This window comes from Bolinopsis microptera, chromosome 12 (assembly GCF_026151205.1).
Source record: "Bolinopsis microptera isolate Bmic1 chromosome 12, MBARI_Bmic_1.0, whole genome shotgun sequence".
NCBI classification, from domain to species: domain Eukaryota; kingdom Metazoa; phylum Ctenophora; class Tentaculata; order Lobata; family Bolinopsidae; genus Bolinopsis; species Bolinopsis microptera.
Genome location: NC_087083.1, coordinates 6,806,901 through 6,828,725, shown reverse-complemented (window position 1 = coordinate 6,828,725; position 21,825 = coordinate 6,806,901). Strand labels below are relative to the sequence as shown.

Below are 21,825 nucleotides of genomic sequence, written 5' to 3'. Positions count from 1 at the left end.
TGTTCTTTCGTCCATTGTTCAGAATATTTTTGTATTAAGACAATCAACGCCCTGTTTTGTTCATACCTCTCCAACTGCTGGACACCTGTACTATATACTTCTAGGGGAGCCATTTATTGGACTTGTAAGCTTTGTTCTGTTTATATTTGCTGTGTACCAATATTTGAATATTTATATTTGCTGTGTTCCAATGTTTGAATATTTATATTTGTTGGGTACCATCTGTCCAATAGACTAGTATTTGTGTACCCAGTACCAATATTTAAATATTTGTTGTATACCAATAGTCTGATATCATAATGCCATTGTATTATATTAGCTGGATGTTGTTGCGTATCTTGAATATAATAGAACGATATTTATTAATGGACTATTGACCTATTGACCAACCTGTCTTACCTTTACCTACTATTACATTTGTCCCTGTCTCCTAGCATGACAGACCTCATACAGCAGACTTTACTGTAATTACTAAACTTGGACCATGGTAATTGCTCCTAATTACTCCTAAATTATGTCTAATAATAGTTTAATTATTTAATTAATCCTCCAAACATTGTGTTTGTTGTGTAATGTAGTGTTGAAAGCGGGAGACCCTGGTAACTGTGATTATTGTTTACGGTAATCTCTCCCCTGTGTTTAAACTTGTAACAGTGTTTGACTATTATACGGTCAGCCTGAACAAATCTAGTTATCTCTTTCTCAATTATTATTGTCACTCGCTGTACCACCTAGTGCCACCTAACTGTTCTCTTCAGACTTCAACTGTTGTGATCTTTTCGGCCGTTTATTATTATCGTGAGTGGCCATATATTTAGACTGAAAGAACCACGTGATGCCCAAATAAGGAAGTATATTTTGTGTTAATGGTTTGAAGATCCCAGCTCATCTGTCAAAACATCGCATTAGAAGTACCAACTTTTGTGTTATAATCTTTTGTGCTATAATCTATAGTCAGTACCAGACACTATAACATTAGACAACACAGAGCATTAAGACAATGTAATTATCATACTTCACATACCTAGGTGACTGGTGAGTATAACAGGTACTCACCTAGGTATGCGAGCAAGTACTCACCTCACATACCTGCTAGCAGCTCATTCCCTGTTGTTTTATAATAGTCTCTTTTAACTAGTACCACCTAGTACCACTTAGTTTCCATGGTTACCACTTAGTACCACCTAGTTTCCATGGTTACCACCAGGTTCGTACCAGTGTGTTTAGTCGAGATAATTGATTTTAGCCAGGACCACTCTTTAACATAAACAGTCAAAGCAATTTCTTATATGTTACATTAAGCTCCGAGCGTACGTTTTGTCTGAAGCTTTGTCTAAGTAAGCAAGGTAGGTAGGTAGGTAGATAGGGAGGTAGAATGTAGGTTAGTAGGTTAGTAGGTTAATAGGTTAGTAGGTTAGTAGGTTAGTAGGTTAGTAGGTTAGTAGGTTAGTAGGTTAGTAGGTTAGTAGGTTAGTAGGTTAGTAGGTTAGTAGGTTAGTAGGTTAGTAGGTTAGTAGGTTAGTAGGTTAGTAGGTTAGTAGGTTAGTAGGTTAGTAGGTTAGTAGGTTAGTAGGTTAGTAGGTTAGTAGGTTAGTAGGTTAGTAGGTTAGTAGGTTAGTAGGTTAGTAGGTTAGTAGGTTAGTAGGTTAGTAGGTTAGTAGGTTAGTAGGTTAGTAGGTTAGTAGGTTAGTAATCCAAATTTGACAGGAAGAACCACGTGATGCCCAAATAAGGAAATAACTAATTGCAGATTCGATAAAATCTCCTCCTCTTTTGTCCTTCTCTCCTCTCTCCGCCAATTAGTCTAAATAGACCTGTCTAAGCTCAATTATAAACATGACTTTTCAGCTGGGTGTGACTTGGTTAATTTGGGTTGAATTGTTAATTTCATCTGAGTCTAGCTGATTCTAACACTCTGGTACTTGTTTTGTATTCCTTGGTGTTCCTTTGGACATTTGTCTTACAAATGGATAGGATCTTCGTCAAAGAGAGAACATAGTGAGAAATAAGCTTCCATGTTCCATTTGTTAAAGATTCCAGATTGCCTGGAGCAAATGTTGTCGATGTATCTCCGTGTTGAAGGTAGAAAAAACAATAAAGAGTGATGTAACTCATTGCGAGTTAGCCATTACAACATGAGAGCCCAGCGATGGTGACATCACCGTTTTAGTTTAATTTTATATTTTATATTTATATATTTATTCTTAAAACTCTAATAAAATTGCTAATGAACAATAAAACTCGTAATCAGCCCTTATTTAAACAATTTGCCAATATGAGGATGTAATACTTCCATATTTAAAATTATGATCTTTACTGCAATACTGTAATGTCAGATAAGCGAGATATAAATCCGAAAATAATTTAATTCTATTCTCCAGAATGAGTCCATAGATAAAAGCTTTCCATCCATAATCTCAGAATAAAAATAATATGCACGCACGCATGAAAATTGAGGAACTGAAAAACCTTGAAACTCACTTTTAATCTTCGTGACTATAACCTCCGACCATCGACCGTAGTTTGTGTGTGTACAACTAAATTGTGATACAATAGTATTAGCGTTTAATAAACACTAATGCTATTGTATTAACGACGTTTATCATTATGTACATGGCTTAGGAACGCTGTAGACTCTACAGTGTAGAGGTTCCATGCAATAGTCTCCTTTTTGTAACCGTTATTACGGGATGTGTCTGCCAGAGAGCTTTCCTATCTTGCAAATTGTTTTATGAACTGCCTAGTGGTTGTAAGAACCGGACTACTGATGGAAAATGCCCGACACTACAAAGTGGACCTAAATATCGCATGGTTGAATTTGGAGAAGAACTTTATTATAGGGCTTCACGGGACCCTTCCAACGGCTCCCGGAACATGACTTATCCCGATCAGCTGGGAAGTGGGTTCACACTTCCTTCTGGTCATGTCCTCCTTTAGGTTCCTCCAGGGTTTTGGATCCGTAACGTTTCACTAGTATAGGTATATAGTAACACTTGACACTTGAAAGGGAATTATCGCCGTTAGAATACAGTAGGCAAGGTTACTGTGAGGATACAGTAGGCAAGGTTAGTCGTTAGACTTTCAAGCACAATTTCAATGACAATACAGCTCAGAATGGCTCCTGGCTGGTGATCCTTTGTTACTAAATAATGGTACTTACAAATACAATAGCCTACAATGTAAGATGTGATAGTCCCTTAGGAGTACTAACCCGAGCGGTTTGTTATTTGTAGGTCGTAGGACAGAAGTAATTTAACAGGAAAGGATCAGTGTCCGTTTGGGTTTGAACTCCAAAATAGCAAAGGTCCTTCCTCAACTGCTACGTGTTAATCCTTAACACCTGGTCGTCTGATCTTGGGTCTCATTTTGTGAATCCTCCTCGTCGTAAGATCTATTTGTTTTCGTTTATTGTCATAAACGTGAGAAAAAAACGGACAGCAGGGTCTGCGGATAGCTCATAGCGGGGTCTGTGGATAGCTCATAGCGGGGTATGTGGAATTATTGTGGATAGCTCATAGCGGGGTCTGTGGGGCTCTTTGTTACTGAGTCCCTGACGTTATTGTTGGCGCAGATCGTGACACTTCGATATCTAAAGCTTTCGCCTCCTTATCAGTCTTAGTTCACTTGATTGCCTCCAGCACGCAGAGGTGATTTTAATTGTTCGTCTCGGTGGGAAGGAGTGGGGAAGGAGTGAGATCTACATTCTACAATAGCTCCTAGTTTATCGAATAATAATAAATATAAGTTAATAATAAATAAAGTTAATCCGATAATAAACCCATTTATTACGGCTGTGAGATAAGGATGGATTACTCAAGAGCTTTAATACAAGAAATACAGTGGCATCGGACATTTGGAGGTTCTTACAATAGTGTTTTGTTGGGAGCAATGATTTGTTGCTCTCTTGACTTCTCGAGAACATGCAATACTATTGACACATCATGATCATGACAAAGTTCAGTTCTATAGCGAAATCCAATTAGTCAACTTCAACCTTGGCAAACTCTTACATTTATGAAGGAGTAAACTTTTATCAAACTTCAGTTCCAACTTTTGTGTTGTTTGACGTTTAGTTTCTGTCGCGGCAATTCTGTTTTTAAACTAAGATCAAAGAAAGAAATAAGAGCCAAATAAACGCCAATTATTCGCAAACGTGTTTATGTTTTGTTTTTCCTCCTCTACAAGGCACATTACACATTGATGCGGTCGCTGCAATGAAACAAAATGGACAAATCATTTACTTTTCTCTGTTTCGCTTCAATCATTACCGCTGCAACTTATATTGAACTGCTACTCATTCATAGTTTGCACGGTGTTTAGCTTAAGAATACATGCGTAAAGTTAACCACAACGCCCTTTACTTCCATCGATCGTACTAATTTGTAAACAAATAGATCTAATGATACTGTTAAGCATCTCCGACATCTCCTGGGTTTAGAGGTAGAGTCCAACATTTATCCGGTGGTAATTGGCTGTTTGTAACAGATGTTGCAACTACCCAGCGATCGCTTGCGGAGTACAACCCTGATTTCGCGGAGAAGGTGTCTGATTACCTTTAAATACCCAATATTCAATAAACTGTTATAACTTTAGGTGTACTGCTGTAAGCTCTGCCGTCATGTTGGGCTCCTCGTCATAAGTCGTACTATAATAGTATGATAATACAGCGCTCTTTGATCTTCAACATTTAGTGTTCACAGTTTAAAACCGGTTCTGTTGAAGATATATTATGATTTACTTTGTTGGTGTATAAGTTTTATTATCTGACAACTATTGTAGTGTACTGTAAACATTGCACTATACTTTACTACTTTACTATATGTTTCCATTCGTTCACTGCTGCAATTGCAATTGACGAAAGCCAATGTCTGGTGAACAATTACAGGAAAATATAACTGATTATTGTAATTAATTCTGCAGCAGAATATAACTGATTGTTGTAATTAGTTCTGCAGCAGAATATACATTATTAATTAGTTCTAATGATCCCGGACACAACTGTTCCGTGTATTGGCCTACCTAGTTAACTAGAAAATGGGTATTCTGGATTGCTTGCGGAGTACTAATCTTCCCTGGGTGACAAACGTTAGCTTCTGTTCGTTATGTGATGAGATACGTTTTTATATAATAGCTTGTTCTCCCACCGTCTGCATATCTGTCATTGCGATGATGTATAGATCAGGTTTGACCTCCCAGGAAGACATTACCTTTACACAAAATTATGCCAGGTCTCTGAAGATATGTCTGATTCAGCCGAAGCCCCACCTGCCCCACCTGCCAACCCTGCTGCAGAGGAGGAAGTAGTTGGTCAGTTTACTTTATGAAGTGTATGCACTTTGCGCTCTTCTTCATATTTTATTTATTCATATTTTATCTCGCACAAATCTGTAAATAAAAGGATTTTAAAGGGTTTTAACTTTTAAGTCTGATTTAATTTGATTTGAAACTTGAATAAAATAATACAAAAACACACAACAAGGAAACTTGAATGAAATCAATGTCGGCTAAGAACATTTGGGCTGGGAAAATGCTCGGACTGGTTAGGGCAGGCACAAGTTAGCAGAATTTGACTGTACTAAATGATTGGGAAACCAGTAACATGAACATCCATAATAATATGTTAATAATATTAAATTAAATCGTTTCAGATATTGATCTGGAGGATCCCGAAGTAAAGGCTGCAGCTGCTAAAATACAAGGAAACTTTTTGAGACGTAAGATGAAGAAGGACGCCAAAGCCGCAGGTCAATAACTTTTGGTCGACTGAGAGGGGAGGATGTAGTATTTAAGTTGTTACTATAAAACTGAAAAATGTCATAATAGCTTCATATTGAATACCATACAGGTTAACAATCAGTTTGAGTTTGACACTGACATGATATGTGATTTTAAAGTCACGTGATAGTGATATGATATGTGATTTTAAAGTCTGCAGTTATAAAACAAGTGTGGATGTAAATTAGTATGTATTTAGAATGATAAATAAGCAACTAGATTTGTAAGCGTTCAGTAACAGATAGATACTCATTGGGGAGCAACCAAAACTTATATTTGCCTTTATTAATATTAACTTATTTTCGTGCATCTGTTTCCGATATAATGGATTTGCTCCTTTTCATAGCCCTCATATTAAATAAGCTTTTGAATTGTATTATTTCATTATACTCAGCTATATGATGCCATGAAATAATTGTGATGTAATATTTTATCTTATGTTCTAAAGTTAAGACTTAAGAGTGTGTTGTTTGGTTATTATTCCAACGCGAAATAGAGACCCCTAGTTTACTGTCAAACAAGAAAGGAACTTGTGAATTATTTTAGCGATAGTTACAAAGTCACCAGATAAGTGTTTCCAGTTCGATAAAATTAGTTAAAATACCTGAGGTGGCAAATTGATGGACCGTGGAATATTAATAATGGTGGTTCAAATACATCAGGCAGCCTCATCAGGCAGCCTCCTAGGGTTGTACGCGGTAGAACAGAGTTTCCTTGCCCAGTCATATAATCAGTAGCACCTTTATTTCAATGAACAGTTAAACTTAATCTCCTATTAGATAAGAAATCATAACATAAGATTAGCAGGACGCCAGTCGTGCGCACGTGTGATTGGTAGGTCTACCGTCACATGACAGGGGGAACATTACTTGATTGGTCAGCTTATCACGTTAGCTCGGTGAGCGCGGGAACGCCTTACGCCTGCAGTTTATTTTTACTGCTGTTTCCTTTTTTACGGTTTTTGCAGAAAGTCTTGTTAAAGTTGATGCCGTTGTAGGTTTACAACCTACCAAGACGCGCACCGAGTTGGACTCGTCGACGGTCCAATATAATTATATGGAACAGATATTTTACGAGTATCACCCGTTAATGATGCCGTGGTGTCAGTAAAATGGTACGGATATAAATATATATATCGTCTCGCTTTACATATAGTAAGATAGCGCAATATCATTTCTGCTATGGGTGGTAGTAAGATAATGCATGTTTTTTTAAATAATTTTGCATACTTTTCTAACGAACAACAACTCAATTAAACAATCACGTGGGTTTCGTGTCTGTGCAAGTAAAATAAATAAGCAGGATTGGCGGAATGGCGGCTAATTTTGCAGAAATCTGATTAAGGCTTTAAATTGATTATCAGCCTTACTGCAAAACCTGCCATATTAGATGGCAGGTGCCAATGGCTGGAAGGGGCCTCAATTAGAGTTTATAGTTTAACTCAATAACACCAGTATTTTAAAAAATATTTCAGATTCAGACTATAAAAATTATTCGATTTATTCTTTAACGGGTGATACTCGTAAAATATTTGTTCCATATATTGAATTGGACCGTCGACGAGTCCAACTCGGCGCGCGTCTTGGTAGGTTGTAAACCTACAAGAATTTTATCATTCTCTTCCTAAGAAAAAAAAGAAAAGATTTTCAGTAAATGAATTCAGAATTCAATCAAACAAATAAGTTTGTTCCACAATAAATATTTATAAAAACAGAATTAAAAAAATAAACAACTGTCAAACATAAATTGATTACTTTTTGCCGTGAAAAATTAAAATTTAAAGTGTGTCTCAATTTTAGCCCTTGTCTCAAATTAAAAAGATGTAAGCTGCTCTTATCAATCACTCGTAACATCTTTTTAATATAACCGTATCAGTGTTAGACTATCTTGAGTTCTTACAACAACTTTATAGCGACTTTACAGCATTTGAACTTGCCACTTTATGTTAAAGTCCTAATCACGTGTATGTGATTATGTGTGAGTGTGAGTACCTTATCGGAACTTATTTGACCGGACATTGTGTGAACGGAAATGATTTTGAACGGCCATCTACTTAGGGCGTCCGCCAAAATTTTAACAGACATTAAAATGAAGGGACATAAAAATGAACGGTAGGGCCTCTAGCGTCCAGTTAATGTCCGTTCAAGTAAAGTCCGAAAAGGTATGTGTGTTTGTGTCAGGTGTTAACCTCTGCTTGAGATGACAGGCGGGAACCGCTCGAATCTGTACTCGTCCTCCTTTACTTCCAGCCTCCTTAACTTCCTTATTGTCTCGTCCAATTTTATCCTGTTCGGCTCAGCGAACTTGTCTAGCATGTAACCGCATTTGAAAAACTGGAATGTTGGCATGCACACAACTCGCCGAGCTGCTGCAATCTCTTCGTTATCATCTACATCTACCTGGATTATTGGTAGATTATCATTTACATCTACCTGGATTGGTATGATTTATTCTAAAAAGTAAAGCAGGAGCTTTTACTTTAAAGCTTTATAAAGGAAAAGGGTGCACAGCACTGTACCATTCAGATATACCTATCTTATCGGATGTTATTTTACCGGAAATTGCGTCATGCGTGAACGGACATCAACGCTCGAAGGCATTAATAATAATTTAATGAGTTTAAATTAACTATCTTGTAGAAATTTGATTGAACGGACATTAAAATGAACGCCAGGGCCTCCAATAAGGTGAAAGAATTAACCTCGTAAAAGATAACGTCTCCGTGAATGTGACTGAGTCTGTGAACATCAGGTTTTATCATCCTCCACGGTCCGCACCACTTAGCACTGAAGGTGACACAGACCAGGGAGTCGTGAGCGGAGAGGACGGCTCTCTTGAACTGTTCCATTGAGTCCACATCCTTTATCCGACCTGTGGAGAGTGTGGTAACCATAGTAACCAACTAATTAGAGGGAATTTTAATATTTTCTTATAATTTGACGCTCTCGTGATGTAGTTTTACGAAGAATTCAAGCCTCATATTTTGTGTTTCCCTGCGTGTCTAGCTAGACACGGCCCGGCAAGTAACACGCAGGGAGGATCACAAGGTTGTAAATTTTTACTCCCTAAAAAATATAAGTTCGTCTCCAAATGGTAAAATGGGGAAAGCTAAAATACGTTATCAACTATGGAAAATTAGCTGTTTGGATCTTTTCACAAAACTTGGCGCTTATACTCAAAGCTTCAAAACAGGTGATGTAAGGATATCATCAAACCTTTCAATTCTCAACGTACACAGAAAAATCCTTAGCGAAACTTGGGTTGAACTATGACAGTTAGGTATTAGTGAGCGAACGAGTAATAAAATTAAGAACCAAAAAGAATCTAAACGACCACGTCGTACTTTTCTTCGTTAGATATATTTTTTATTTTAACAAGCTTTTATTGTTAGATCCGCGCAATCTGGAGACAATATTAATTTGCGGAATAACACCGAGCTGACTTGTAGTTGGAACACGGAAGCTGTAATTGTACATTATCCTCGCCTAACCTTACTTTGTATGCAGCTTCTATTTATACTGCTCATTATACACTAGTTTAGCTTTGTTTCTGTAATTCTTATCAATCGTGTTTATAGTCGTGTAATTTAGTCGGTAATTGTTAGGTCTGATACTCCGACAACGACACTAATTCTAAATCTTGTGTTAGTCACAAGCCCGATGAAAAGCTAGCGTCCCAGTAGAATAACAACCAACTATCTGCTGACTCAATTTACTAACCAGTAAGAAAAGTAACCATAGTAACCAACTAACCAGTAGGAACAGTAACCAACTAACCAGTAGGAACAGTAACCATAGTAACCAACTAACCAGTTATAACAGTTGGCTGAACAACAGGCACCACCTCAAACATCTCCATCTCCCCCTTAGTGTTAACAGTGAACACCACGTCATCTATTTTAGGCCCCCCGCTCTTCGGTCTCTCCTTGGTCTTGCTAGCATCCATCTTCCTCATGACAACCTGAGTGGGATCTGCTCCAGGCATTATAGAGTTCCTTCTCCCCCTCCCCATCCTAACAAGAGGAGGTGCGATTATCTGGGCAGGCAGGGACTGGATAACTGCTTCTTCCTGATCAGGGGATAACTCGTCTATTAGAAAGGAGGGAGTTTCCATTGGCTGAGAGATTTGCCTGTTAACCGTGCTTTGGGCGACTTTCTCCCTTTTCGGCCGTTTGGCAGATTCGTCCTCGTCAGCGGATTTCTTCATAAAAGCTGAAATTACCGCATCTGCGATCTTTGTAAGTGTTGACCTCCGCTTTTGTTTAGGCTGGCTCACTGAAGAGCGCTTTCTAGAGGAGGGTATCTGCTGAGCTAAGGACATTCTTCTACTCTTAGGCTTCATCACCGGGCTCTCGTCCCCATCTGGCTGTGATCCGAAGAAGGTAGCAAAAGCCTTGCTTCTCCGAACCTGTGTGGAGAGACGCCGTCTGGAGTTGGGACTGGTTAACATGCTCTCAACAGTAGATCTAGCTGATGCGGACTGCTCAGGCAGGGGGGACGAGTCTGACATCTGCCTGTTGGACCGCACTGGGGATGAGATAGGGGAACTACCTGGGGACCTCCTAGCGCTGTGAGACAGATCCGGAACATCAAGAGACAGTCTCCGAGGGATGTTAGGTGAGTAGCTCTCTGAAACGCGTGAAACTCTAGAAGTGGTGTTATCTGCTGGACTACCACTGGAAGAGCGGAGTCTCTGCTTCGCCATCCTCCTCTCCTGGAGCTCCTTCAGTGAGCCCTGGTGGGACGAGGGACGAGGGGTTGGGATGGGTGAGATGTAAACATCTTCCTCTTTACAGGGCTCATCCTCTGATTCTGAGATACTGACTATAGATTTCACTGCTACTAACTGTGGTGAGGTTGGGTATTGGGTGTCTGGGATTGAGAACATCTTGTTGAACATGTTGGGGTCGAAGTCAGCGTATCCGGCAACCGTGTCAGAAACTTCAGAGGACTTACAACTTTCTGTTTCTGCATCAGGCTGGTCTGGTTCTTCATTATGATTATCACTGTCTGGAGTATGTCCTGTAAAGAACAAAGAGTTGCTCGGAGACACGCTCTGAACAGACAGTCTGGTTACATCTGTTATGTCTTCAATATCTAGGGAAGTGTGCTGAGAAGACACTTCATCTCCTGAACAATGTTTAAGTTGAGGCGAGGCCGAGGGAGCTTCAACTGGTGACCTTTCTGAGGAAGAGTTGGGGGACTCCTCAGGTGTTACCTGTGGTGACTTTTCGGGTGTTACCTGTGGTGACTCTTCAGGTGTTACCTGTGGTGATTCCTCTATCACCTCCAGACAGCAGGAACTTGTTTCACTTCTCAGAGAGTTGCTCCTGTCTTGTTTAGCTGGGGGAACTGTAAAAGTGTGATAGACTACATCACGTGACTCAGATGAGAGGGTTGTTAGGTTCTCATCTCCTTCGTCACGTGATCCTAGAGGTTCCATATCCAACACAACTGATTCTGATATCCAGTTCTCAAGGTAATTTACTGGTGTAGACTCATCCGACACCCCTATTTCAGCAGGGTGGAAATCCAACTTCTCAAACTCAGTCCTTTGTGCCATAGTTCACTCTACAAAACTAAGAATTACAACGAAACTAAGCCGGATTCATAATCTACCTGCCCCGGCTGCTAATTAAACGTGCGGTGAGGAGACATGTCGAGTTTAAATAAAGGTATAATTAGTAAATAAAGGTGGCTATTAGGTGGCTCATAATTAGTATTGATTAACTCCATTTAGCTGCTTAGATGAGCGGTGGTCTGATTTTTATGTTTTATTTTGGGATCTATAGAAACAGTAACCATAGTAACCAACTATCTATAGATTTGGCTGGCCCAGCAGATTATCTGATTATTAGATGCTGCAGATTAATTAACTGCAAAAAGAGACGATTTGGTTGTTCTTAAGTCTAAACGGTGTCAGAGATTAGTATTTGCTTGTAGTATTTGCTTGTAGCATTTGCTTGTACTATTTGCTTATAGTTTTGTTGCAATGCCTAGTTTATTGGAGGTATTAGTTGACCGACTATACATGAAGTACGGCTCTTTTAGGATGTCAGATACAGAAAATATCACTGACAATGAGATAAGTGATGTTAACGAAGGATTAATGTGAGTCTTACTTCTAACACGTGACCACGTTATGACCATATAAGGAGTCCATTCTTACTTCTATGTCCAACTATCTTCATAATCATCTTGATAATGATTTGCCTCTTTTCTCCAACATCTCTCCTCTCATCTATAGTAATAATCTCAATAAATGTGTGCGTGTGCGTGTGGGTAATTTAAGAACGGCTTAATCAAGAGATTAAGATCAACGGTCATCTTTATAACACCCTCCTAGCTAACACGTGACCACGTGATGACCATAAAAGGAGTATGAATTTATAACACCCTCCTTCCCCCACAGAGCCTCTCACCCGGACTCGACTGAGAAGAGCCTCACCACCATCAGTAAGACAGCTCCTAGATTTGACGTGGCTGATGTAATCTGCAAGGCTCATTGGATGGTTAGTGTCATTACAACACATACCTCGTTATAATGCGCTTTTTATGTAGTTTTTTTTTATCTAGACACTTATTTTACTTCGGTGTAATGTTACACAAGTGCAACCAGCCAATTACAGGAAGCCGAAGGATCTTTTTGGCCAGTGACGGTTAAGGTAGTGTGTACCATACTTTCTTCGTCCGAGACTTTGCTGCAATGTGCAGCTCCTCATTTAACCCTCACACCCGATTTCTCGAGTATTCGGCTGAGTAGACCGGGGGGCTGCATAGACCACTCATGATCCTTAGCTGAACGTCGACGACGCTCACCCCACGACCAGGCAGTCAGTGGGTTTCGAACTCGCAACCTAACGATTGTAAGACAGGCGTTCTAACCAACTGCGCTACCTGGCCGTTTGAGTGTCATTGTAACATTTTTCATTTGCCAAATTTTCACAGCTCAGTGTTATTTATTTCAGCTATAAGGTATTATGCAAATTACAATCTCATCAGATGACCTATGGACGACTAAACTGAACCAATTCAAAATAAATTACAATTCTTCTCACAGTAACTCGTTATAATGCGAGTCGTTATAACAAAGACTTCGTTATAACGCGGTTTTATTTGGCTAATTGTTTCCTTCCTCGATTCGTGTTATAGCGGGGTATATCTGCAGTTCACTTGCTTACCAATGGCTCTATATCAGGAAAACAAAGACGATGAAAACTGGAAGACCACTATATTTGACAAGCAGCCTCTGCAAGTGGACATAACAAAGGACACTGTTGAAGATAAACCTACCACAGTGGCAGAAGAGAAAGTGGAGGAGATGAGTTCTCAGAGGTTTGAGGAGCTGGAGGGCTACTTCAATCAGACTAACGTTACTTACAGGAGAAAAGAGGCCTTCGAGAAGTTCAATGTAAGTAAACTAGCGGCCCGATACGTGCATCTCAGACATGTCAGTAATTTGTACACTTATAGTACTTAATATAGTTAGTATTTTGTCAGTAACTAACTATATCAGATGTATGGAGATCTGCATATCGTTCGTTTTATAACATCACATTTTATTTTAACATATCTTATTCTTACAGTTACACCGGCTGACATTTTGAAAATTTCAGTTTTTGAGATGAAAATTACTAATAAGTGTTTACACTTTACAGTTTACAGTTTAAATTATTAGTATGCTGTTCACCTTCCTAACCTTGAATGTAATGCTCTGCTTTTGCTGCTCGACGCTTTCTCAATTTGTATCTTGGCACTCTCCTCATCATTATCCAAAATGTTACCAAACTAGAACATATTCATCGGTTTTCAGTTACAACATGACGTGTTAAACATTGTATAGTTATAATTTATATCATCAGACCCTGTAACTACCTATAGTTAGTTACAGGGTCTGATGATATAAATTATAACTATACAATGTATATGCAACAAATTATACACATGTATAATTTTAACCTAGTGATCATCAATACTTGTGTCATGTTAACACGGCTAACTTGTTTATATTACACCGTACATATCCAAAACTAAACGCACTGGTCAAATAGATACAACGAGCATGGGAGTATTGCTTTGAATTTAGCATATTTGTATGTCTGAAGTGTAATTAGTCAAGCTCATTATATTAGATTAATGATTCAGGGTTCAGTAAATAGCCATTAAAAGATCTGTGGAACGCGGCTTGTGATACTGCTTAGCCTTTGAGTATAACCGATTAATATCATGCATTAAGTTTATGAAGGAGTAATATCATGCATTAAGTTTATGAAGGAGTAATATCATGCATTAAGTTGTTAGCTGGTTAGAGTAGTCTCACTAAAACGAGACATTAGCTTCAGTTAGAGGGATCTGGTACCTTGCACCTTCAGGCTTCACTCTGTGTTTATATATCATTAGTTTATATATATCTGGGTGGAGGCAAAAGTGGAAATTGTGTGGAACTCATGTAGGAAATTTTGATATTTTCTTCGGTTAATTATTATATAATTATATAACTCAAGCTTACGATTTTGAAAATGATTTTCGAAGCAAATGTTAAGCAGTCTAAACATTTGAGCATTTGTCTTAAGTCTGTTGGGTAAGCAAGTCCACGCCACCTAGAGACGTGATAGAAAGGTAAAGGCATGTCCCCAGTGACGTTACCTTACTAATAAGCTAATTAAGTGTTGCACCACTAGTACTAATGGGGGAGCAAACAATTCACTGTAAACTCTGAAACCACCTAGCTTCTCCGTTACTCTGAGAACTAATATGAAGTAGAGCTAGAGAAGTAGTACTAGAAAACTAGTAGTAGTTGTATAGTAGAGGCTCTTACGGGCAAAAAGACGTGTATTCTGCTACGAGTTTAGAGACCTAACCGCTAATTAGACACAATAGTATGATGTCTAAGGATCGATAATATGTTAAGAAGTATAAATTTGGCCTTATTAGTCACGTGCTATACCAATGCGCGTTTTAAACTTTGACAGTCTATTACTCTAAGGCAAATAAAGTAATTATATTCATATTTTGTCAGCATAACGATCACATTATTTTCTATTTGGTGTAAAAATATGAGCTAGAACGGACATAATCTCGCTGAGTTATAGCTGTTTGAAATTTATGATGAACGCGCGGGTGCCAATTGATAACAACTAAATGCTTTTGCGCGTAGTGCGCGTCGAAAATTTGGCAAAAACGCTTGCGGAGTGACAATATTCAAACTTCGATAAAGTATATGAAGTGGGTACTTCTCGGAAAGGAAAAATTTAGGCAAACACGATGTGACTATTTTTGGGTGGATTTAATACAACTGCAAAAAATTATTCAAGCTTCAAGCAAAAAAGTCAAAATTTTTACCACTTTTTTGGATTTTTACCTGCGCTAAAATAGAGGGATTTGTTTTATTTTTATACCATCTTGTGCGGCTGTCTTTTAGCTATCTTCATGCAAGTTTTTCCGACATGCCAACAAAATTAACTTGCTCAAATTATCAAAAAACATGGTTTTTTGGCCTATTTTTGGCCCAAAAATCGGTTTTTTGCGATTTTCACCGCGCTAACTCAGTCCAATCGTCCTGAAACCACTTTTAATCGATTCTACGGTCAAAAATACGTCTAGTAAGGTGTATCTGGGGTCCCTAGCGGATTGAACAGGTAATGCCCGTAAGAGCCTCTACTAGTAGAGTTGTAAGTGGCTTTGTCCCCTAATTTATTAGTTTGATCAGCAGCACCGTTTATTCAAGATCTGCACTGCACCTAAGATCTGTACCAAGGTTTTGTTAAATGGACGATGTGTAATATTAGTGTGATGTGTGATATTAGTGTGATGTGTGACATTAGTGTGATGTGTGATATTAGTGTGATGTGTGATATTATTGTGATGTGTGATATTAGTGTGATAATCCCTGTACTTAGTCAGGGAAGATAGCAGTGGAGATGGACGATGAGATGAAAAAACAGTTTGAGAGATGTGTTGAAAAAGAGACTGTTAGAAGTAGACAGCGCTGCCTTATATTCCTAACCCTGGGTAAATAATAAATATACATATTAGTATTACATTCCAATATTATGGGTTTGCTTAGAGCCGACCTTATCTCCAATTTCATTACAGAACCGGATCACTTTCGAAAAAAAAAGATTTATGGTAGGGCCCGACCAAATCAGAATTCCAACAAATACCAGAATAAAATATCAATTCACTTTAAAATTAAATTAATTAAGTAATTCTCCCCCCAGGTGGAGTATTGATAACAATTGGACTAGGACTGGTTCTCTACACCTACACAATACACTACCACGCCCACACCAGAATATCAGGGGCTACTATTCTAAACGTGGGGTTACTGATGGAGATATTCACTGTGGCTGGCTGGAATGGTGGGGCTATCTAATTGTAGTGGTTACTATGGTAACTGGTTACTATGGTTTTCTCCACTGTAGTACAGCAATATCACAATTTTGAAAGAAGACGCACTATTTGGAATGATCAGTAATCCTGAAATAATCGAAACTTTAAGAATAAAGTCATATATCTCGGATTGGGGTCGCAACACGTTTTGCCCCCAAACCTAGAGCTCATAATGTTCAATTTCAGATAAGAATTTGAGAAACTTTGTGGAATTTTAAGGTTTTATTCAATAATTTCAATAATTTCGGCTTTTGGAGTCGGATTCTGATAGCTAGACATGTTAAGAATTAGAATTGAAGATGGTTTAACAATTACTGTTAAAGCTGTCGGAAACGATTCTGAAACTGCCCCAACTCCTTATATGGGCATAACGTGACAGGTAACTCACAGCTTACCGACAAATCAGCTCTTTAAAATGTTTTTACTTTATGCTACAACTTATTTAAAGCTATTACACGGTTTTCATTTTCAACTTTCTAACTTTGTTAATTTTACCCGATAAGGTATTTGCTGGTGCACCGGTTTCAAGTTACTTTTAATTCATTAGTGTCCTCGATCCACCGTTTGAAATTCGAACTTTGATGAATTTAAAATGAATTATGTTATTATCGGTTGATTTCGATTGGCAAATGATAATTATTTCTCACCGTATATAATTCAAGTTTGTGAGGTAAGCTGCCGTTTTGGTGCGTTGTAGGCTTCGTTTAAACTAATCGCACCACATCCCGGTAACAGTAATAGTAGTATTCCGGTTAAATATCTATCTAATTAATAAAATACCACTACTACTAAAGATGAATAGACGGTATAAAAACAAATACTTACTGTCGTCTTTTCCAGAAATTCCGTCAAAGTTTTTGTATCGTTTGTGAAGTAAGGGTGATCTGACTGCAGACCCGTTAGCAACTCGTATCTGCGTCATCAACCCGCTGTGTATCCGGGACAAGTCCGGTTCTGGGGGTGCTGCAGATATGTTCATGTTACTTGGTAACTTGTTACTATGGTAACTTGTTACTATGTTAACTTGTTACTATGGTAACTTTTTACTATGGTAACTTTTTACTATGGTAACTTGTTACTATGGTAACTGTGGAGACGTTGTTACTATGATAACGTGTTACTATGGTAACTGTGGAGACGTTTATATTTTTAAAGGATACGTGTCTATAGATATTATTAACTTGTATATGTTTATTAACACTCTTGTTAGTTCGCTTTTGATAATAGTTTCTTAGTTATTTTACGTTTTATAATGTTTCTGGTCAAGAATTGTGAAGTCCGAAAAATTAGATGGCGATAACCCCCCCCCTACCCCCCCCCCTACCCCCCCCCCTACCCCTTACCCCTTATCAACCCCACTGCCTCATATCAACTTATCAACCCCATCCTTGCCCCATCTCAACTCCCTACCTGTTACAGTAGTAGTGGGTACCTGTTACAGTAGTAGTGGGTACCTGTTACAGTAGTAGTGGGTACCTGTTACAGTAGTAGTGGGTACCTGTTACAGTAGTAGTGGGTACCTGTTACAGTAGTAGTGGGTACCTGTTACAGTAGTAGTGGGTACCTGTTACAGTAGTAGTGGGTACCTGTTACAGTAGTAGTGGGTATCCTAACTGGGGGCTCTGAAGCGCTCACTGCAGAAAGCAGTCCCTTTATCTTTATAGAGTCCTTGTTACTTTTACTTCTCTGTTCTTTCTTTCTGGGGTTTCTGTCAGTACAAGTTCTAGTGTCCCCTCCGAAGGAGAACATTCTGTTTCTTTTTACTACTTATAATAATTATTATAACTATAAGACACCTTGTAAGTTGAAATATAAACAAAGTTTAAGAGTGAAGAATGTTTTGAGAAAGGTAAAGCACGTAGGGCAATGAAAAAGTAATCGAATTGATCACTAAATTAATCAATCGAGCGTTTCGAGTTTATTTTGAAAAAGTTTGCAAATAAACCTTTCATCAGAGATGATAAAACTGAATAGAATGCCTAGGCTGGGGTAATTGTCCACATAACTTTAATCGCCATTCAATAAACGTGCCGGCTGCTTGTTTTGGCGCCAAAAAAGCAGTCCGTACTTTTCACAGAATGCTTTGTTATACTCGCAGAGTAAATCTAATAATAACGAAACTTGTTATACATTAACTTCAGTGTCAAGCTTGAATCTGTGACAGTCGATTCTGATTTCTTGTTGACGCTGCCTTATGTATCGTTTTGACGTCTCACATATCACATACAAAAGAAATACAAAAGCCAAAAGCACAAATTGTTGTTAAAAAAACAAACAAAATGAATGAAAGATACGAAATTACAGAACAATATGATCCTCTTATCAGTAATCCTAATCAAGTTAAAGTTGTAAGCTAATTAACCAGAAACACACGAATATACAAACATGATATTACTACAGCTTTGTGCTGGGAGAATCCTACAAAAATTCCAATTTTTGCAGCGTCAATTATTAAATTATTATCAATTATCAGTTCTTGGTTTGTTCTAGGTTGTTGAATGTTGGTGCCCAATAGACCTCAGTTATTACACATCAGAACAACACACTGATACACACTAGTGACAACGTAACAGAGTTATAGTAGTGAAGTAGTGCCCTGCTAGTGGGTTGGGTGTGTTTCATTACCTTATATGGTAGTGTTACTATGGTAACATTACCTTATATGGTAGTGTTACTATGGTAACATTACCTTATATGGTAGTGTTACTATGGTAACATTACTTTATATGGTAGTAGTAGTACAGCAGTGCCTTGCAAGTGTGTTTAGTTAAACAGTGGGGAGCAGTGTCTTTATAGAGTCGTCAGTAATTTTGTGTTCGAGCACTAATCTCTCTCAGCGGACATAAGATCTCAGCCTTTGGTATTACTATTATGTGTTAAAACTTAAGAGAAAACTTCAAGTGATTTTAAAAGTAAATCTCTCTGAGCAGTGAGCAGCCTAACACTAGCTGCAATCAATGTTGCAATTATAATATAAAAATTAGCAGTGCGCAGCCATTAAATAACAATTCAAATGTTTCGGCTACCGCAAAACTGGTAATCGTTCAGCTTATTCAAAATATCTGTCCTCTAGATACTTACTGCAAAGTTAAGTTGTAAAGCTACGAAAGCACATGTAAAGAAAAGTGCAAATATTTCTAGTTCTAGACTTTAATAACTTCCCACCCTCGTTAAACTCTAAGGATTAGCAAACTGAAGTCTCAAAATAAAAAAACGATATGTTCGTCATATGTGTGTTCAAACAACATCTTTCAAGATAACTAATACAGTCATGTTTATTCTCCCCGCAAGTTTGTTAACTACAAAACAAAAAAAAGCGCTCTGTTAAATAATAAAACGGTGTTTACTGTTTAATACCCACTAATAAGAGATCACACAGCGTTACCGATAGCCTACTACCAGCAACTACTACAACTTCCAACAAATCTATTATTGAGATACCAGAAAACCCGTGAGATAAACAGCCGGCTCACACCTAGTTTACACTAATTATACGGGACCACGTAGTCAGGTTAACTAGTGATAAAACACGGTAATCAGTTGCCATGGTAATCAGACGCCGCCATGACAATATACAGTGCAGAGGGGCCATTAACAGACTGGTAATCTTTATAAAGGAGCAGCTGTGTGTATCTTAATTATACCTGCACATGTAAAGATGTGATCACGTCTAAAATAAGGATTATTAACGTGGTTTTGAGGATTTTCCAGAAAAATATCACTCGACGTTATTAGTTCAACACACTAAATATTACTATAACTTACTAAGGTTACTATAACTTATTAAGAGTACTATAACTTACTAAGATTACTTCCGTGGTGCAATGAATTCCTGAAGACTTATTTACTGTAAGGAAAGTAATTAAGACTGAGATATATTATAGTAACTGTAAATAAGACTGAGTGATGAAAACACACATGTTCTACTCACTGTACACAGACTGTGTAACTAACAAAGTAGCTGTATGGGCTGAACTACTGTCGTAAATAATGTACCAATGGTATCAATAACTATCTCACTGTCTGACTATAACAGTGACACGCTGACTAACAATCAGCAACATTCGAGCTTCATTATGTGGGGAAAACATACATAACACTCGCTGTAAGACCTCGTCATAACATACAGAAATAATTAAAAAACATACAGAAATAATTAAAAAAACATACAGAAATAATTAAAAAACATACAGAAATAATTAAAAAACTTACAGAAATAATTAAAAAAACATACAGAAATAATTAAAAAACATACAGAAATAATTAAAAAACATACAGAAATAATTAAAAAACATACAGAAATAATTAAAAAACATACAGAAATGATTAAAAACATACAGAAATAATTAAAAAAACATACAAAAATAATTCAAATATGAATAATAACCATGTTAAAGGAAGTGTTCTTTTAACGAAACTGAAAATAAGATCATCACACCTTCATACTAGGCTGCTACATCTTATGAAGATGCAGTGGTCAATATAAAAACAAAAATATAAGATTAAGAACATGAATATAAAAAAGAGTAAAGCAGATTTAACTAACATTAAAAAAACATTAGTAAATCGCGACAGCAATGAACCAGGAATTAAACAGGAATTAAACTAAAGTCGAATAGGAAAATTAATGTTAACACGCCTGTTTTCATTATATAGTTATACGTAAAACAGTTTTTAAAATAAGTAGATTGTTAATCATAATGAAGAATGTCATTATAATTTAACTTCTTGACAATAAACTAATTAACTAAAAGTAAAACAAGTAAATCAAGAATCTACATAAATTTATTAATGTATGTAATTAATAAATCAAAAGTTAATAAAACAAAGGTTAATTTGACCTGGCGGGTGATACTCGTAAAATATTTGTTTTAAATAAGACCGTCGACGAGTCCAACTCGGCGCGCGTCTTGGTAGGTTATAAACCTACAACCTGGCCATTAATCATACTGATAGAGCAAAAAACTGCAGGGGATCTATTAAAATGAGTTATAAATGAAAGAAATGCGAATTTATAACGTAACATGTTCGATATGGAGTAAAACACAAAAATTGAGCGAAACTGTTTGAAAAACTAAACCATGAGAGAAATCACAGAAAATAATTAATAAGGAGTTAAACTAATTTGTTGCACATTCTGCTGCAAAAAAGATAGATAACTTTTTTTTGCAACATTCCTGATCGCAACTCTTTAGTTACTGAAAGAAGTTTTCCTGGCGGGTTGTAAATCTTGCAGTAGAATAGTTGCCGAGGCTTCCTAATGGTTGTAAATGTTCCGGTATCGTGGATGTTTCAACCTATGCTTTAAGTATAACTAACTGAATCTCCAATCATATGCTCCAATATTTTTATAACTTATTACTGGGTTGGCATTGTAATTTTAATCTGTTGATAAAATTCATTCGTTATAGAATTAGATGACCGTTGGACGATTGGACAGATATATTTATGGCAAGAAATGTTATAAAGCTTTCATTTTTCAACACGTCTGCTCCGTAATTTTAAGCTTTTGTTATAAGGGTAGTCGTGTCGAGGGATAAAATGCAATGGAACGACTGTAAATTATCAGTAAACGTTATATTTCTTGCGAGTAAGTCTAGTAGCAGGTTGAGTGCGAGTATTAGTCAATTCCAGTTTATCCGAATCTTTAAGGCTTCGG

The 21,825-nt window shown here is 37.4% G+C and overlaps 2 protein-coding genes and 1 long non-coding RNA gene across 3 annotated transcripts; 2 read left to right on the top strand and 1 right to left on the bottom strand.

Moving 5' to 3' along the window:
• Positions 1–5,213: 5,213 nt before the first annotated feature.
• On the top strand, positions 5,214–6,234 carry LOC134824419 (uncharacterized). The gene is made up of 2 exons (XR_010161409.1): positions 5,214–5,307; positions 5,649–6,234. It is a non-coding gene; the product is annotated as an uncharacterized LOC134824419 (long non-coding RNA).
• A 1,243-nt stretch (positions 6,235–7,477) lies between these two features.
• On the bottom strand, positions 7,478–19,888 carry LOC134824113 (uncharacterized). The gene is made up of 4 exons (XM_063835840.1): positions 17,753–19,888; positions 16,992–17,129; positions 8,477–8,646; positions 7,478–8,174 (listed from the first exon to the last, which is right to left on the bottom strand). Exons 1-4 carry the CDS (start codon positions 17,913–17,915, stop codon positions 7,959–7,961), a joined length of 687 nt encoding a protein of 228 aa, XP_063691910.1. The 5' UTR covers positions 17,916–19,888; the 3' UTR covers positions 7,478–7,958.
• On the top strand, positions 11,826–17,386 carry LOC134824115 (uncharacterized). Its single transcript, XM_063835841.1, has 5 exons — positions 11,826–11,885; positions 12,187–12,286; positions 12,973–13,185; positions 15,674–15,785; positions 15,995–17,386. Exons 1-5 carry the CDS (start codon positions 11,827–11,829, stop codon positions 16,147–16,149), a joined length of 639 nt encoding a protein of 212 aa, XP_063691911.1. The 5' UTR covers position 11,826; the 3' UTR covers positions 16,150–17,386.
• Positions 19,889–21,825: the final 1,937 nt, after the last annotated feature.

Bases quoted from the DNA above. Each gene is read 5' to 3' on its own strand.
- LOC134824115 (XM_063835841.1), top strand. From the start codon at position 11,827: ATGTCAGATACAGAAAATATCACTGACAATGAGATAAGTGATGTTAAC. The intron at 12,287-12,972 runs GTTAGTGTCATT...GCTCTATATCAG, and splicing joins TCTGCAAGGCTCATTGGATG to GAAAACAAAGACGATGAAAA. The intron at 15,786-15,994 runs GTAAATAATAAA...TTCTCCCCCCAG, and splicing joins CCTTATATTCCTAACCCTGG to GTGGAGTATTGATAACAATT.
- LOC134824113 (XM_063835840.1), bottom strand. From the start codon at position 17,915: ATGTTCTCCTTCGGAGGGGACACTAGAACTTGTACTGACAGAAACCCC. The intron at 17,130-17,752 runs GTACCCACTACT...ACATATCTGCAG, and splicing joins ACCCACTACTACTGTAACAG to CACCCCCAGAACCGGACTTG. The intron at 8,647-16,991 runs GTAAGTATTTGT...CACTCTCCACAG, and splicing joins AATTTCTGGAAAAGACGACA to GTCGGATAAAGGATGTGGAC.